Here is an 18115-nt window from a genome sequence, read left to right as displayed (position 1 = left end):
CCCCGCTGTGTCCAGTAACACTGAGCCCCTTTACCCACTAGGCTGACGTGGTCCCTCTGTCCTCTCCATCTGTGCAATGTATCCTTTACTTCTCTCCCTTGCTAATTTCTATTTATTGTTTTAAGGCCACGCTTCAAGATGATTTCAGCATCATTTTCTTCAAGAAGAGGCCCCCTACTTGTTCACTTCCCTCCAGCGTTTTTGGATCAGGTGCCCTCCCTTGTGCTTCCATAACACAGTGCGCCCTTTGTGAACCTCCCTGCGTTTCCTTAGCACGATGCTTCTTCGTTATCTGTTTGCTCATGTCTTCCCCCTAAGAAGGGCCGGTGTCTTACTAGTTTTTATATCTCCAGGGCAGTGGGTGCTCAGCAAATACTTGCTGTAGAATAAATGTCGCTAGCAAACAACTCAAATGTCCACCAACAGGTGAATGGATGAACTAATTGTGGTGTCCATACCATGGAGCACTTTCCAGCAATCAGAAGGAAGAGACTACTGAAACAAAGACTATATATGTCGTATAATGCACTTACATGAATTACATAAAAGGCCAAGTGTGTTGACAAAAAGCAGATGGGTGGTTTTCGGGGACCAGAGTTGGGAGAAAGGATTCACATCAACAACAAAAAGAAACGGCAACTTTTCCTCTGGAGACTAAGGGCGAAGTCCAAGAGTGTTACCTCGTAGCTACTATTCTGGCCTCTTAACTTGGCTCCTGACCCCAGTTATTCTCGCTGGGAAGTCGCTCAACTCTTCTCGAGGCCTCAGGCTGGTAAGAGCCTGCCCTGTACAGCCAGAGCAGCGAGGTCCTTACGATACAGTCAGGCTCTGGGACCAGGACGTCTGCCCGAGTCCCGGCTCCACTACTGCCCAGCTGTGTGATCTTGGTCAGGTTACTTGACCTCTGTTTGCCTTGTTTCCTAAATTGTAAGACGGGATAATAACACCTCCCACATAGAGTTGTGGGGATGATAAGAATTAGTACACAGAATGTACTCAGCACGTGTATCTGGCACATGGGAAGTTCTCAGTAGACGCTTGCTATGAGGAAGGCTTTACCCGAACCATCCCTGTGGAATAAATGCCCACGATTTTCTTTCACCCTCCAGTGTTCTCTCCCCTGGAAACTTAAGGAGTGACGAATGGCCATGAGCTCAGCCTCAAGCCACGACCTCATTCCAGCCTTGCTCAGAGTGACGCACAATCAGGCGCACAGCCACGGCGAGGTCTGGGGGCTTCCTGTGGGCTCCTGGGCCCCCCGGCCTGCTCTTCTCTTGTAGGAAACCCTCTCCCGGCTGCAGCCAGGGTGAGGATGCAGATAAAAGGGAGGCAGAGCTGCGACTCGCTACCCACGGTATCCCCAACACCAAGCATGGTGCCTGGCACACAGAAGGTGCTGGATAAATGTTGAGTTGTTGCGGAAGTGACCCAATGGGAGCGGGACTTTCGGTGCTCCGGGGCTCTCTGCACTCACCACTGTGTTCTCACACCACAGAGTCAGGCAGTAGTTTTTCGCCTGGCCCCAGGCATCCTTCATGTTACCTTCTGAAAGCAGCACCAGCTCGTTGCTGTCCCGAGGCCGATAGCTGCGGGACAATGAGCAAGAACCAGGTCAGAGAAGATCGTCACAAAACCGCCCTCCTCTTCTGTCCTCCCTGGTGGCCCAAAGCCCCCGGCGGTCCCTCTCACTGCTGCCTGCGTGGAGCTCACCTCAGCTTCGTGTGTTCTGGAAGGAGCTCCAGTTTCTTAGACACCATGTTCCGGACCTGGCTGTAGGGGAGCCCAGGCTGCGTCTCCATGACCACCGTGTACTTGTAGTGCACCTTGAGTGTGCAGGGCATGGGAACGCGGAGCTTCACGTCCTGCGGGGGAGGAAGCAAAGGGAACCCCTGAGTGTCCGAGGCTTTCTCCCAGCAACACCCTGGATCACTGTAGCTTTATGCATTGGCACAGGGAGTGCCCCATGCAGCAGAGGGGAGGCCACTAAGTCACTGGCGTCACGGTACCCTGCAAGGCCATCCGAGGTCCTCCCGCCCAACTTCTGCTCGGACAGGAATTCCTACTGAGCAAGCTCTGACCCACCAGCTGTGGGCTAGCAAGAAGTGTGTGCATGGGGGTGAGCGAGGTTGTTGAGGGAGTCCCTAGCCCATGGACTGCGTGTAAGGTGGCAACTGGCTCAACCCTTCACTGGGACTCTTTCTATAATCCAGAGAGACATGGCCACAACTGATGGCCCAAACTCCTTCCTCTTCTACCACTGTAACAATACAAGGAAGAAAATGTTACCTTGGGCTCTTCTTTTTGTTTCTGACCTAAATGGAAAAGGTAGGGAGTAAAGCAAAAGAAGATGGTGAATGAACACTCTTGGCCAGCCCCTGCCACGCCCAGAATGAAACCCTTAGAACAGGGTACCCAGCTTCTTACCTTCTAATCCGTGGGGTGATTAGTAACCTTCATAAACTATGGGGAAAATCTCACGTTGGGGAAGTACGAAGGTCATGAACACATAAACAAACCCAGTCTCTCCTTCCAGGGAGCCCAGAGGTAATTATCAAAGGACCAGGCCAGCCTTGGCAGCCCCCAGGGTTAGCAGGTCAGTCAAACCAGCGGGATCCGCAGCAGTGAAAAGCAGGGAGTGGGAGATGAACCAGGGGTCAGAAGAAGAAACACTAGAACCCCTTATTTTCACCTAATCCTTTATTTTTGTGTATGTTTTCTAAAGTGCATCATATGTTAATATATTAGTATACATAAATTTATATAAGAGAAGCGTGCAGAAACGTGTTTACTATAGGGGGCACAGATCAAAAAAGACCCCTGATCTCAAACCCAGCTGAGCATTAGAATAACTTGGGAAGTTTTTTCTAAAAATATAAATTCCCAAGCCCAATTCTAGTCCTGTAAAAACCAGAATCGAGGGCCTAGGAGTCTGTATGCACAAAATCTTTCTGGGTTGATGTGTGATCCTCGATGTGCCCCTAGACAGAAAAGGTAAAAACGAAAAAGCTGTCAAGGACATTTGAGGGGGGAGCAATCGGAAAACTTGGAATATGGAATATACATGAGACGGTACGATTAATGGTAAATGTCCTAGATACGATGATTGTATTGTGGTTATCCAGGAAGTGTTTATTCTTAGGAGATCCATGCTGAAATGCAGGGTGAAATGTCATGAGTCTGTAACTTATTTTCAAGTGACGCAGGGGAAAAAACTAGAGAGAGAATGGAGCAAGGCAAGTAGATGGTGCGAAATGTTAACAATTGATAAATTTAGGTGAAAGGTCTTCTGGTGTTTATTTTACTCTCAACTTTTCTGTAGGTTTGACATTTTTCAAAATAATAATGGGGCTGGGCCCAGTGGCTCATGCCTGTAATCTTAGCACTCTGGGAAGCCAAGGTGGGAGGATTGCTTGAGCTCAGGAGTTCGAGACCAGCCTGAGCAAGAGTGAGACCGCGTCTCTACTAAAAATAGAAAAATTAGCCAGGCATGGTAGTCCCAGCTACTTGGGAGGCTGAGGCAGGAGGATCGCTTGAGCCCAGGAGTTGGAGGCTGCAGTGAGCAATGATGACAACGCCTCACTCTACCAGGGCGACAGAGTAGTGAGACTCTGTCTCAAAAAATAAAAACAAAAATGGGGAAAGGGCATCCCAAGTGATTCTGATGATCAGGTGGGCGTGGCAATCATTGATCTAGGATCTGGACAAACCGCCTATTTAGGACATCTCTACCAAGCGCTTATTCAGAATCTGCTTAAGCTGCACTAGTGACAAAAAGCTCATTACTTCCCAAGGCAGCTCTCTCCACATTATCGGAGATTCTTACGGAAAGAAAACTTCCCTTTCACATCTGCCCATTGGTTCTTTGTCACCCCTCGGGGCTCTGCGGAGCAGTGTCTTCTCCAGTTACAGCTCCTCAGACATTTGAAAAGAGCCATTCCATGCCCCTCTGAGGCAGACACGTACAATTACTTCCATCTTTCTTCCTTGAGACATGGTTTCGGTACTCAACGATCAAGGGGTTTGGCGACTACCTGAGTCAGGACAGTCGCTGCCCCTCAGGACCAGCTGCGCTCACCCGGGCCCTGCGAGTGTTCTGGAGAGGCAGGAACAGAGGGCACTGATTGCATGTTTGGGGTGACGGAGCAGGAGAGGGGTTCTGGGGTTGTGTGGTCATTAGCTGAGTGGCATGTTGGGAAAAGAAGACACCAGAATTTTCTGGAAGGCTGGGATAGCAACTCTCAGTCAGGAAGCAGCCTGGAGTGCTCCTGTGCCCAGGCCTAGGGTGTTGCTGCGGGGCCACTAACCTGGTGACAGCTGAGGTCTTCCTGGGGCTTTGGAACTAGGAGGAGCTGGGATGTCAGGCTCTGGGGAGCTGTCCTCCTGGAGGTGACAGGAAGAGAGGGTCAGGACCTTCATTCAGTCAAAGTTCTCAGGCAGGGGTGAGGGTAGTGAGAGACCCTGCAGACCCCTAGGGAATGTTCCAGATGCAAATAACTTCCTGAAAGCTGGCGGGGCAGGGGGGGGTGACATGGGGAAGACTAAGGAAAATGTTGGTTAGAAGGAGGAGGCAGGGTCAGCTTAATGAAAACAAAAATCACAGTAGAAATAAGGATCCTAACCCTAATCCTAATCCCCTTCCTAAAAGGCCCCGGCCACCGTATCAACCCTGTCGGCCACACTGGAAATCCACTGCAGGTCGGGTAGGACGGAGCTCTCGTCTCAGCTGCAACGGGCACTGAGAAAGGAAAAACCCCACTTCCCATCTGCATGGCACGTGCAGCTTTCCAAAGTATCTGCATCTAGTGACTCTGAGCAGGGAGGGCCGAGCTGATGCACAGCTGGTCCCACAGTCTGGAGAGAGACAGGGTCCACTGGCACCGCCGGATCATTTACAGGGCTGCTCAGATCCAACGAAGACAACTCTCCAGGCCTGGCAGAGGGCAGGACTTTGAAGGGGCTGGGGGGATGGGGTGGGGAGTAGCAGCTTTAGAAGCAATGGCTGGCAAGGCCCACTTTGACTCAATGCTCTAAAAGCAGATATTTTATTTTTAATGGCATTGCACCAGCCAACGCATCGACTGTTCTTCCAGGTGGAGAGGACACATCTGGGAAGAACCTAACCCTCCTATACTGTAGGCTTTGGTTCCCCAGTCACCCTGACCAGCGGGAGTCACAGAGGTGGGTGGGCCCAATGGGACCTACAGATGCCGCCGCTTAGCACATCTGGGCTTTTTCCCTCATCCCCACGTTCAGCTCAGGCAGCTGGTGCCACTCACGGCGAGCTCAGGACCAGTGAGCGTGGGGTCGTGGCGGCGCCTCTTCCACGCCGCTCCCTTCCCCTCCCCTCCAGGGAGAGGTCTGCAAATGCTGAGAGGGAGTGGGTCAGGCCTTGGCACCGCGTTACCTGGGGCTGCTGCTGAGGATGGATCCGCAGCTCGACGGGTTCCAGGTAGTTGCAGGGAACAAGCCCCTTCTGCAGTGTGAGGAGGGGGAAACAGAGGCGCGCTCGTCGGTGCCCACTCCACAGACCAGGCCAGAGTCGTGGGAGGGGGATGGCGCCCAGACAAGAACACCTGGCTGCTCCGCAAACAAGGCAGCAGGAGCTGATACCGTTCCGCAGAATGCTCTGCCGTCTGCTGCCGGGATCCCCGCCCATCCCACCGGCCCTGAGCCTCTGAATACCTGCCCGTTGAACATGACCGTGGCCCAGTTGTCGTTGCCCTTCTTCAACACAAAGACGATGTTCCCTGGCATGACCTGGAGCTCCTCTTTTGTCTCGGGCACAAACCCGAACAGCACACGGTGAGCCTCCCCTTCCAGAGCCCTGCAGGGGGGTGGACACGAGATCCAGCCCACCGTTCCGCTTGGCCCGCAGCCCCTCACACGGTGTTATGGGACAAGCACGGTGGACTTGGCTCCATGCTGCCTGTCACTCCACCGCCAGCAGCCTGTGTGACCCTGAGCAGGGCGCCTGCCTGGGCTCCTGAGAGGTCTGGGTAAGGAGCTGCACGTGAACCACAACCATGACCATATATGCAGTGGGACAAGAATAAAGAAAAAACCAGAACGACATTAGACAATGAGGCCTTCCGATCCTTGCCCTCCCCTCCCTTCTGAGGAGGTGGGTTCCTGGCTGGGTCATCTTGGCCGGCTCCCACGTCTGAGCTGCGGTGGCTCAGGGGACAGTGGCCAGGGGATGGCACAGGGTGGAAGTCAGGTGCAAGCCTCGGGTCAGGGTGGGGAGGGGGCTGCAGGGCAGGGGGGCAGCTGCGGAGCCATGGGGCCGTGCACGGGGGCTCTGAGGCTGCCTCGCTGCTGGCTTCACGCCTCTGGGCTCCAGGGTGTCTGATGGATGCCACTTTGGAACGTGCGACTGAGAACGCTTTAAGGCCTCGGGAGGAATGAGGATTTCGGGCTCCCTCCGTTTGCTCCCCACTCTGCTACTTTCCCCTCAGCCCTCGCTTTCGTTTCCAAACAGCCTGTCTGCTCCTGCAGGGAACACAGACTCTTCCAGCCCAGTGTGGGAATGAGCTCGTCCCGCCCCCTCGTCGTCGTTCTGTGGTCGCTTTGGTACTTTCTTCATTTTTTCTTAACCTCTCTGGGTGGGGGAGCTGGGCTTGCTTCATGACCGAGAGGGAATTCTTAAGAAAGTTCTAGGTTATGTCACTCTTTGCTTCTCATTTTACAGAAGCGTAACTTCCTTTTCTTGAGTCCTTCCTCCTATTTTTTCAGAAAACATGTGTCGGTAGGGAATGGGAGACACCCACCCGGGGCCAGGGGACGCCATTCTGGCCTCCTGATGCCTGAGCTTCCTCCCCGCAGTGCAAAACCGACCTCTGGCCTTAGGTCAGCAGCCTGGCCCCCCGGGCGGCTGTGTTCCACGGGACACTGCTGTCCCCGGCAACACCCCCTCGCTCTGTGCTGGCTGTGCATGTTGACATGGGGACACTGGGACACCATGTAGCTGCAGCCAGGGCCCTGCGGTCAGCCCCACCGCAGCCAAGGCCCACCTGCACTTCATCATTCCTGTCTAACCCTGAAAACAGAAGAAGCCTAACGTTCTAGAAAATTCAGTGAGATTTAGACCCTGCCCCCGGTTTCACCTTCTTCACCCCTGTGTCGCTATCGATTCGCGCGCAGAGCTTGGATATTCCGCGTACGGATGGATCTGAATCTAACTTACCTGAAGATCTCTGGGGTTTTGGGTCTGGGTGGAGGCTCAGCCGCCTGGTTGAACATCAAGGAAAGATGAAGAGGGACGAGGAGGGAAAGGGAGGGAGAGAGAACAGACCTTTAATGGTAATGCGAGCACTCCTTCAGACCAGAAAATCGAAGCATGCATTTCTGACCGATGGGAGCACTGTCTAGGGAGAGGGCACAGTGCGCCCTGACCACACACCGGAAAATGACACCCCCGACCAGCCGCCTGGGTACGGGTTTCACCAGCACCGCGGTTCCTCCGGTGCCAGAGCTGGCTTCTGGAGAGGGCTAGCTGTCACAGAGCAACAGGGCGTCGCGAGAGTGCCTTTGACCTTGAGCTCTGTCTCTTTCTCAGGACTGTTTCCAAAAGCTGTTCTATAATTAATGTCTGCTATGTCACGTGACGCTTCTGAGCGGTCACCATCAACGCGGGACCCACTGGCCGGCGGGACTCTCCTCTCAGCGCGCAGTCCCTGTGCTGCACGGAGCACCTTGCAGGCCAGTGCCCTGGGCTTCTTTCCCCTCTTGCGGTCCTCTGGCTGAGCCGAAGCCCAGGGGACCTCAGCAAGACTTTCTTCAACGTTATTGTGAAGAAAAAGATCGAGGAATCTAGATGCTGGCTGCCCTTCCTTCCTCTTTGCTCATCCCGCCCCCCACAGCCCCAGTGCGGGGCACATTCTGGGCCGGCAGGAATCATCCCGCCCTGGGTAGGCTGTCCGTGCTGTCCTGGGGAGACCAGGGTGCGTGCAGACCGGAGTGCGGGAGTCCGTGCCCAGGACATCGTCCTCCGCTGGTGCTGCCCGACCCTGGTCCCCGGCACGGTTCCCATGGCAACAGAGCTCGCATCTCTCTCTCTCAACCTGCCTTGCCCTCTTCCCCTCGCAGGGAGGCTCTGTCTGCATTTCTAGACCCACTGTCGCCCAGTTCCTCCGAGCCCACTTCTCCGAGCCCAGCGTGGGCTGAAAATGGCTCAGTCTGGGCACGCTGCCTGCGTTCCTGAGGGAAACCGCGGCACGCGGGTAGATGAATGGAGCGGAGAGCCCAAGACCTCAGGCCCCAGGCCCCACACGGGCTTCGCCCACCAGCCCTGTAGCGGGGAGGAAGCTTCGTTAAAAATCCTTCCAGAGCTTGTGCTTCTGTCTTCCGAGAGAAGGATCGAGGCTTCAGGAGAGATGGTTGGCGGATCTCTTAGCACTTAGAGACGTGAAGAGTGGCATTTTGGCTTCAGAGGGCTCGACACGGCCCTGGTTGCTGAGCAGCCACGGAGCCCGGGACTGAGAAGGTGGGGGCAGACCCCCTTGGCTGCTGCACGGGGGTGCCGTTTGGAGGAGCCCTGACAATGAGGCGACTCAGCACAAACATGTTCCCCAGTGAGATGCTTCACGGAAAGCTCTGGAGACCTAGACCCACAAAGAAGGCCGGCACTGCCTCACCTGTGGCTGCAGAGGGGCAAACCCAGAGAAACTGTCTTGGTCCACCACGGACGCCACCACCTGGAATCGAGGACAGGAGGGTGTGAGGCTCTGCAGCGCTGTGTCCCCAACCAAGATTCCCTCCTCTGTCACACCCTAGACCCGTTCTCACTCGTGCCTGATTTCCGAGGTGGACAGTGGCTCTGGATTAGAAGCTCCAGCAAGCAGAGAAACTAGCAGACGTCCCACCCCTGCTAGCCCAGGCTTGCTCTTTCTCTCTCTTAAAAAACATTCTTTTATTGAGGTACAGTTTGTATAACATCAAATTAACTACTTTAAATTGAACGATTCAGTGGCATTTAGTACATTCACATGCTGTGCAACCTCCACCTCTGTCTAGCTCCAAAACATTTTTGTCACCCCAAAAGAAAATCCTTACCCATTAAGCAGTTAGTCCACACTTCTCCTCCCCTAACCTGGCAACCACCAATCTGCTTTCTATCTCTGTGGAGTTACCTACGTGTCATGTAAATGGAACCATATAACATGTGGCCTTTCGTGTCTGGCTTCTTTGACACAGCATAATGTTCCCAAGGTTCATCCGTGTCGTAGCATGTATCAGTACTTCGTTCCTTTTTTCTTGAGACTCTGTCTCACTTTGTTGCCCTGGCTAGAGTGAGCGCCATGGCATCAGCCTAGCTCACAGCAGCCTCAAACTCCTGGGCTCAAGCGATCCTCCTGCCTCAGCCTCCTGAGTAGCTGGGATTACAGGCATGCGCCACCATGCCCGGCTAATTTTTTCTATATATTTTTAGTTGTCCAGATAATTTCTTTCTATTTTTTTTAGTAGAGACGGGATCTCGCTCTTGCTCAGGCTGGTCTCGAACTCCTGAGCTCAAACAATCCGCCCTCCTCGGCCTCCCAGCGTGCTAGGATTACAGGCGTGAGCCACCGCGCCCGGCCCTTCGTTCCTTTTTTATAGCTGAGTGATATTCCATTGTAGGGATATATCATGTTTTGTTTATCCATTCCTCCACTGATGGATATTTGGGGTGTTTCCATTAACCCAGGCTCTCTTGACCTCTGCTCCTGTGCCAGACCCAGCTCCCCAGCCATTATGCAACGTAAGCCCTACGAATAGTGTCAAAGTCACATATGGTTTTGGAAGGGGACTGCTGATGTCCTTTGGATCATGGCTGAAAGGATTTAAGACCTGGATTCAGAAAGAGTCTAGTTTAAGAAGGAGTCTGAACACAGGGCCGTGGACGTCGGGGGAAGTTCTCTGCACACTGAGACATGAGTGTCAGACAGCACTGGGCTGAGAGGGTCCCATGCTGGTCCCTGTCCCTAACATGTTCTCTCCGCATTTAGTGAGCTCCTCCTAGCTGTGATTTCTTTCCACTGGCTCATTCCCCAAGACTCTGCATCCTGTGAGTAACCCTCTGGCTCTCACCCAGCTCGGGCTGGAAGGGAGGGATGAGAGGAGGCTGGAGAAGTAAACTGGAAGCGTTTGCCCATCCTTCAGCCAGACCTCTGCACTGTCGGCAAGTCTCTCGTTGCCATCCCAGGGCCAGCGCCACAAGGAAGATGCCCCCTTGTCCGGAGTCCCCCACCCTTGCTCCACGTGGCCCAGGCCACAGGCCACTCGGGGAAGTGGAGTGACCCCGCCTACCGTAGCCTTGCCGAGGTAATCCTTCTTGGCCAGCTGAGCCACTTGTCTCTCATTTGGTCGAAACAGCCTGCCCACAGGGATCACCACCGGCTCGTACAGCTTCTGCTTCTGCAACGCAGAAAGTGTAGTATTTCCCTCTCTGAAAACAGGGGTGGCAATGCTTGTCCCGCCTCCCTCACCGAATAGACGCGCGGATCCACTGAGATAACCACGTAAAAGCACTTTTTCCAGAGTTGAAAGGACTGATCTTGTTCTTGACATTACTCTCGGGTGTTAGGGCAGGAGCAGTGGGTCTCGATATCACCTTATGCGGAGAGGCTGTGTGGACCTTGGCCGGTGCTGTCTGCCCAGCACCCTGCATTCCTAGGGGACCGCCCCCACTGTGTGTGTGTCAGTGGGGTTCTCCCACAGCACAGGGAGCACCCCACCACCACGAGGGCGGCCGGGACCCACACAAGGCTCATGACAGTGCTCTTTTGGGACTGGTGTTTGCTGACGTGGATAAGCATTCAAAGACTGACTGAAGCCCTCTTCTTCCTGGTCTTTTAAAAATCGAATTTAAAACCAATTTCATTCCCAAATATGTTCAATCTATGTATAATTTTCACCATTCGTTCATAGAATCAATGCATTTTTGTTGAAAGCTGTTATGTGCCCAGCACTGCACCCAGCTACGAGAACTCACTGGTGACCAAGCAGACACGGTCTCTGCCTTCTTGGTGCATAGAGGCTGCACTGCGCCCCTCCAGCCTCCAGCACCCTGGCCCCCTGCGCTGCTGGGAGCCCCAGTTCGAGGGCGGTGTGATACAGGGGCTCTGCCGCCCCATACTCTAGGCCTGAGCTCCTCACACATGCACAAGATCTTACATGGACCTGTACCCACAGATCAACGTTACCCAGAGCTCACAGAAAGAAAAAGCACCACTGTTACGGTTTCTCGATTGCATGTCCTCTGAGACAAACGCGAATCCAGTGAAATGCTCTCACGACCTGCATCACCAATGAGATACTTACCCAGACACACTCCATGGCCTTGTCGATTTTGGAATGTCTGGGCTCAGACTTCATGCTCGAAGCCAATGCTAACTGTTCTTCAGCCTTTTTCCATTCCTCCTTCTTGGCGTACATGAAAGCGATATTATATAACACCTAGAAAAGGACAGACCGCGGATAAAACTTGAGCCTACCCCAAATCAACGTGCCAGGGAAGGGCTGACATGTATACTCTGGGAATGTTGCCTGGTAACGTTTCTCCCTCTCAGCTCTCCTGGGAAAATCTAAAATATAGCACAGTTCGTCTTGCTATCGAGTTACATCAAGCACAAGCATGGTGTTAAGAAAACGTCATGTGATGTTTTCCAACGTTATGCTCATTCTCCAACAACCAGATAAGGTCAGGAGGGGACAAGAGCTATTGTGCTGTTCTGGTGTGGAGAAGCGTGACTTGCTCAAAGCCCCTTGAAGAGGCAGAGACAGAGTTGGGAATAAAATACATGTGTGTGGCTTCCCACTCCAGCTCCCACCACCAAGCCTAGGCTGAAACGCTGGACAGGTGTGGGGTGGAGAGAGGGTTCCAGATGCATTGTCCTGCACCGTCACCAGTAGAACCTGGCGCAGACGGCATGAATAACAAGACTGTGTGTAATATGGCGCACGTCAAGAAACTCCACGGGCAGAAGGCCCACGGAGCTTAGCACAGAAGCCACGGGAGTGTTTCACCTGGGGTGGGGAGGGAATGGCAAAGTGAACCGTAGTCACAGTTTTCTAGGTCTTGGGTTGTAGGTTCATAAGTGCTTATTTTATCATTATGCTTCACAACTTACACAGAGAATAAAAAAACTACTTGACTGAAAGAAACAGAAAAGATAGGATACTGTGGAAAAGGGGGTGTGTGACATCCGAGGCTAGGTTATAAAACATGTTGACACTCTCTCTCACTTTCTGTGGGATCACTTGCTCTGGGAGAAGCCAGCCGCTACGTCATGACAAGACTCAGCAGCCCAGGGAGGAGCTCCTGCGCCCAAGAACGGAGGCCTCCTGCCAACAAGCAATGTTAATGTGCCAGACGCGGATGGCGGCAGGACTGGTGTTTCCATGGAGTTAGTGGCTGGTGCTGGGTGACGGGGACCCAGCCTAAGCCCAGAAGTGGAGACCTGGCCCCTTCCAGGCCTACTTCTGAGCCCCAGTGAGCTGCGGCCTCCTGCGTCCATTGGCTGCCCCAGCCCACCCTGACCTTCCTATCTGGTTCTCAGTCACCTCCTTTTAATCCCTTTCCTCACAGCTGGTTTTTAGGGCTCAATGACTAGAAAAACTTTGACACTCTTAAAAAAAAGTGGTATGATTTCTCAGAAGCCAGGCTTGCATTGCGGTGGGAAGAGAGAGATCATAAGTAGGGACGACTGGAGGGTCTTGTGTGGCAAAGAGGGTCTCAGATCCTGAAAAGTCCAGCCTCGGTTGCAGAAGCCCACTCTGACCACCGGGTCATGTCAACCCCAACTACAGGGGGACGTTCCTCTCATGGAATTCCACTTCCATGCGGCTGTGGCATGATCCTTGCTCTGGAGCCACTTGGTCCCCCAACACTTTAACCTGTGTAAGTGGTTCTCAATGGGGTTACTGGCAATGTCTAGAGATATTTTAGGTTGTCACACTGGGTGGGGGCAGTGACAGTGCTATTAATATCTAGTGGGTAGGGGTTAGGGGCGCTGCTAAAAATCCCACAATGCATAGGACACCTCCCCCGTCCCCCCACGATAAAGGATTGTCTGGTCCAACATATCAATAGTGCCACGGTTGAAAAACTCCACTTTAGAAGCTGGTCGAACGCCGGCCAGTCCCCACTGCAAAGCCTCATCTGCCCAGACTGTGAGACGGGAGGGACCTGCTAGTCTGCTGCAGGGCTGGGACGGGGCCACATTTCCCCAGGGGCCCCAGGCAGCTGTGGACTCTATTATTAGCCCTGAGCCACCCTGGGAATACTTGGCTTCTTGTGCCTGAGAAACTAAAGCAAGTGGACTTCTTTTCAGTGATTCTTCTAAAGAAAGATCTGTGACATTTGCAGGAATTTTACTTTTCGAGGCTATTGGTATATATCTGGGAGTGGGAAGGGGTGGGAAGGGTTGGTTGTTAAAAGTACATGAACCTTCGAAGTCAAAGCCAGTCATGTCTCTCCCTTTTGATAATACAGGAAAAAAATTGTTCTATGGAAACCTTTACCTCAACTTGTGCTTTGAGCTGTTCTTTGAACAAGAGGGGACATGTTTGTGCCAAATTATCCTCATTCTTACATGGGGTAAGGATCATGACTAGTGGCGTGTGGTCTGTGACTTGGGAACTGAGCAAGGTTACGGCAGGTCCCGCGTGGAGAGTGAAGTCATGATTTGGGATTTGTTAGTGTAATGCCGAGCGAATAGCTTGTCCACCTGGATCGCTAAACAAAACGTGTAAGTTATTACGAACCTGTCACAGGCCCACACACTCATGTCCAGCCTCCCTTCAGAGAGCCCAGGGGGCTCAGGTTTGCATGGAGCTTTGAGCCTCACATTATGAAAATGCACACACCCTCAGGTAACCTATGATGACTCCATGAAGAGCCTCGAGTCATCCATCTGAGTCTTTCCGTAAGGGAATGCCTGAGTCCCAAGGCACAGGAGGCAAAGTGACCTTCTGGAGCTCCTGAAGGTGTCACCAGATCACTGTGCGTCCGATCCGTCCAGCCACGAGACCCTCCTGCCCGGGCTGGGCCCTGCCCTCCTCACCTCGCAGGCGAACAGCTTGAACTGCAGCCCCAGGATCTTGTAGTCTATGAGCTGGTTCCCGCGGAGCTGAGCCAAGGCCTCTTTAAGGTCTTTAATGGCTGAGTCGTATCTGCAGGACAGAGGGAGAAGCCACAGCGGTGCAGGGCGCAGAGGAACGAACGCAGAGTGAAACGCCAATGCGCTTCTGCCTTCCCCACCCAGCTCCCCGGTGCGAGAAGCCTTTCCAAGTCCTTTTGACCTGCTCTAGTTTCTCAACAACCCTGGGCTCAAGCATGCTAGGGAACTCGGGGTGACCGGTGCCCCCGGGCTGTGCGTTGCAGCAGCCCCGAGTGCCCCCGTCTCAGGCAGTCCCAGGGATTTTGTTCTCTCTTGACTGCACACAACTCCCACCTCTCCGACACCCTGGCTTGTCGCTTTCAAATGCAGCCCTTGTTCCCTCTTGAGGGCTCCCCGCAGAGCCACCCCTGCCCACCCGGTGTCCCTGCAGAGCCTGCCAAGCTAACTTGGAGCCCTGCTGGCTCCCGGCTCCCCACAGGCAGGCCAGGCCAGCCTGACACAATGGCTCCGAGGCCCCTTCCCACAGCTGCTGGCGTCACCTTCCCGCCCACAGCCTTCTCCCCTGGCTGCTTCTGAGTCCAGCTTCGATCTTGGTTTCGTGGCCTTCTTGGTCTCCTCTCCCCTCCTGCCTCCTCCACACATTGGAAAGAAGAAAAGAGAAACTCTCGCTTAAGCCAGACAGTGTTTCTAACGCTGCTCCCGGTTCTGCCTGGGGCTTCGCTGCACCGGCGATGCGCTGACTGGCTCGAGGTGTGTCCGGGCTGCTGTCCTTGGCTTTGCGGCAGAGAATGGCGCTGACCACATCAGCAGGGCCCGGGGGGTGCGGGCAGGAGCTGGCCACACACTCCTGAGGAAGCTGGCCCAGGCCTCGCCCTGACCCTGACCTCCACAAAGGCGCTGGCGAGCGGGAACCGTTGCTGGGCTGCAGGGGTGGGGACAGCAAAAACAAGCTGCCCACCCCCCACTCCACGCAGCCCCCCTGCCCGGCGGGAACAAATCTGGCTGCCTGGTTGGGGCCCCCACCTGGGCAACTGGACCAAAGTCCCGAGGCCACTGTCTGATCCAGAACTGCTACCCCGGCTTCTGCTGGAGACAAGCCAGGGATCTGGGCCCAGGCCAGCGGGGCTCCGCAAGCGGCAGTGGGGGCGGTAACGGGACCGGGAGCCGGGACCAGATCCGACAGCTCTGCCACTGACCGCGAGACCCGAGCAAGTTGCTTCCCTGGCCTCAGGACCCACGTCGGTAGTGTGACGGCGGTGTGTGGCACAGGGAAGAAATTATACAAAGAGTGTGCACTGCAAGGAGCTTGCTAGTGCCCGGATCCAATTTCTGGAGTCAGAACCACCCGGACGTGAGTCCTGGCTCTGCCACTCACCGTCTAGTGATGAAGGACAAGTTATTTAACTTCTGTAAGTTTGTTTCCTCATCTTTAGAATAAGAACATAATAGGCCGGGCGCGGTGGCTCACGCCTGTAATCCTAGCACTCTGGGAGGCCAAGGCGGGTGGATCGCTCAAGGTCAGGAGTTCGAGACCAGCCTGAGCAAGAGCGAGAGCCCGTCTCTACTAAAAATGGAAAGAAATGACCTGGACAACTAAAAATATATATATAGAAAAAATGAGCTGGGCACGGTGGCGCATGCCTGTAGTCCCAGCTACTCGGGAGGCTGAGGCAGAAGGATCCCTTGAGCCCAGGAGTTTGAGGTTGCTGTGAGCTAGGCTGACGCCACGGCACTCTAGCCCGGGCAACAGAGTGAGACTCTGTCTCAAAAAAAAAAAAAGAATAAGAACATAATAATAGCATGTACCTCCCAGGTTGTCGTGAGAATTAAATGAGATGAAGCATCCGCGTGGTTAGGACAGTGCCTGGCACACACAGTAATTTACCATTAGAATTATTCTTCTTCAGCTCTAAAACTCTACCAATTAAATCCATGTACCAATCATTTATCATGTGCTTATGTCGAGCACCATGCCATATAAGGTATTGTTAGGAGATTTAAAAATACGTGGTGTGGAAGCTGGAACTCTGATGCCCAGGAAGCTTAGCGCTGAGCACGAGGGCTGGTGGCCAAGAGAGTCTGGGGATCGTGTCCCCAGGCTGGTTGCGGGAGAAGCTGGACTTGCCCTCACCGTTAGGTGTGAAGTCACACACAGCGGCGGCGGCAGTGGCTGTAGGAGGAACGAGAGAGGAGAGCCTGGGTTCGCCGTGGGAGGATGGCTTTCTCTAGAATGCTCGTTGTTAGTAAAGGTGATTGTAAAAACTATTAAAAGCAGGCAGGTCACTCCTTAAGAAGCAGTGAGCATCTTTCAGGCATTCCCGCTCTGTGTAAACCGGAGGGTGGGGTGACTGGCCCCACTTGCTGGGCCACAGAGCCGCCTCCGCTAGGAGGGCCCGGCCAGCGCAGGTGTCCTGTAGCAGCCGCAGTTTCCACTGTGTTCTACCGCCCCTTTGGGAGCTGGCAGAAGGTCCCAGAGGGCTCGCTTTTAAGTGCCGTCAGCACTCGCCTGCAAATGTGCCTTCCTCTCTGCTGAGTTTGCTGAGTGATGATTTCAGCCCGCAAGTGGCACCGCCTGGGTCTACCTGGCATTGCCTAAGCCCCGCAAAATTGCCCTTGTAATTCTCTACCCTGTCAAGATGTCTAAAGATCTGGGCCCAGTGGGAGGCAGAGAGCACTGACAGTTTATTCAGTGCTTGCTTTGTGTACAAAAAGCAAAACAAAACAAAAAACCGGAGTGGGACCGGGTGTGATGGCTCAGGCCTGTAGTCGGGGAGGCTGAGGCAGGAGGAGAGCTTGAGCCCAGGAGTTTGAGGCCAGCCTGGGCAACATAGGTAGACACCACCCCCAACCCCCAGCAGGTCTCTAAATTAATTAATTTTTAAAAAACGAGGTGAGGGTATCCCTGCTGAGAGTCATTTTTAAACATGCTTGGAAACATCGGCCTGCCTCCCAGCCCCGTGGCTCCCTGCTGCAGGCCTCTCCTCGGGTCCCTCCGCTTCTTTACTCAGAGGTGCACCCAGAGGGGGTCCGCTTTGACACACACTCTCCTCCCTGCTGTACAGGGTCTGAATAAGCTCAGTATGAAAATTCCAAAATAGCATTCGGGCCGTGGACAGGTGGGCCGTGCCTCTGCAGCCCCCGCCTCCCTCCTGCCCTATAAGAGTTCTCATTGGTGCCACTTGGAAGCGTCCCCTAGGAGACGGCCAAGGTGCTGGCGGCCCCTGCCGGGCGCTGCTGGGCTGGGTGCTCTCTTCACACCCACGCCCCAGTGACACCCTGCAGGGCGCCTTGGCTGTGCCGGGCCCAGAGCCCCCTGCTCCTCCCAGGCAGGGGCTCACCAGCCAAAGGCAGCCTCGCTGTGGCTTTTCACAAGCTCTGAGCTGGAGAGGGTTTATAATCACCCTTTTTTGTAATACTCCTGCAAAGGTTTCTTAGTAACTGCTGGAGCTCCTGCTCGTTCCTGTGCTATCGATGCCCCAGGCAGTCAGGAATCCTGCACTTCACACACTTGTACCCAGGATGATGGAGTTTCTGCAAACCGAAAGAAGTCAAACGTCGAACACCGGTGGCATGCTGCAGTTGGGGCTATGACGGAAGTTCGTGGCCACCCTCTGCCGTTTCCAAGTCAGCAGGGAGAAGGCTTTGCTGTGTTGCTTTCTCAAGCTGCTGCACCTAAAGGGTCTCACCATTGTCTTCACGCCCTAAGATCCATAAGGCAGGGGGTCTGAGAGACAACACAGAGCTCCCTCCCCCTTTCAGATGACAAAGCTGAGGCCACAGAGGTGACACAGCCTGTCCAGGGTCATCACTGAGACACCACTTGCCTTCTCAGAAATGCGCTCTGACTTTGCTCTATGGGATGTATAATGACAGACGAGCAGCACGACAACATATGAGAGTAGGGGAAATAGAAAAATCACCCGTAACATTGTCACCCTAAAACAATTCCCTCTGTAGCCTGAGGGAATTCTTAACCCACTCATTTTTTTTTTTTTTTTGAGACAGAGTCTCACTCT

General features: G+C 53.9%; 1 protein-coding gene across 1 annotated transcript in view; it reads right to left on the bottom strand.

Moving 5' to 3' along the window:
- The window catches only part of NCF2 (neutrophil cytosolic factor 2), a 28246-nt gene that overhangs the window by 4106 nt on the left and 6025 nt on the right, over window positions 1–18115 (bottom strand). Inside the window, exons 3-13 of the mRNA XM_012639999.1 lie at window positions 14043–14151; window positions 11299–11433; window positions 10285–10392; window positions 8634–8693; window positions 7184–7227; window positions 5683–5824; window positions 5405–5473; window positions 4305–4380; window positions 2287–2312; window positions 1711–1862; window positions 1475–1586 (exon numbers count right to left, since the gene is read on the bottom strand). Of these exons, the coding sequence (XP_012495453.1) occupies window positions 1475–1586; window positions 1711–1862; window positions 2287–2312; window positions 4305–4380; window positions 5405–5473; window positions 5683–5824; window positions 7184–7227; window positions 8634–8693; window positions 10285–10392; window positions 11299–11433; window positions 14043–14151 (1033 nt within the window). The remainder of the gene's footprint in view (window positions 1–1474; window positions 1587–1710; window positions 1863–2286; window positions 2313–4304; window positions 4381–5404; window positions 5474–5682; window positions 5825–7183; window positions 7228–8633; window positions 8694–10284; window positions 10393–11298; window positions 11434–14042; window positions 14152–18115) is intronic.

Source organism: Propithecus coquereli, unplaced genomic scaffold (genome assembly GCF_000956105.1).
Source record: "Propithecus coquereli isolate 6110/MARCELLA unplaced genomic scaffold, Pcoq_1.0 Scaffold146, whole genome shotgun sequence".
NCBI lineage: Eukaryota > Metazoa > Chordata > Mammalia > Primates > Indriidae > Propithecus > Propithecus coquereli.
The sequence above is the reverse complement of the archived record's forward strand: the minus strand, read 5'-3'. Positions and strand labels throughout refer to the sequence as shown.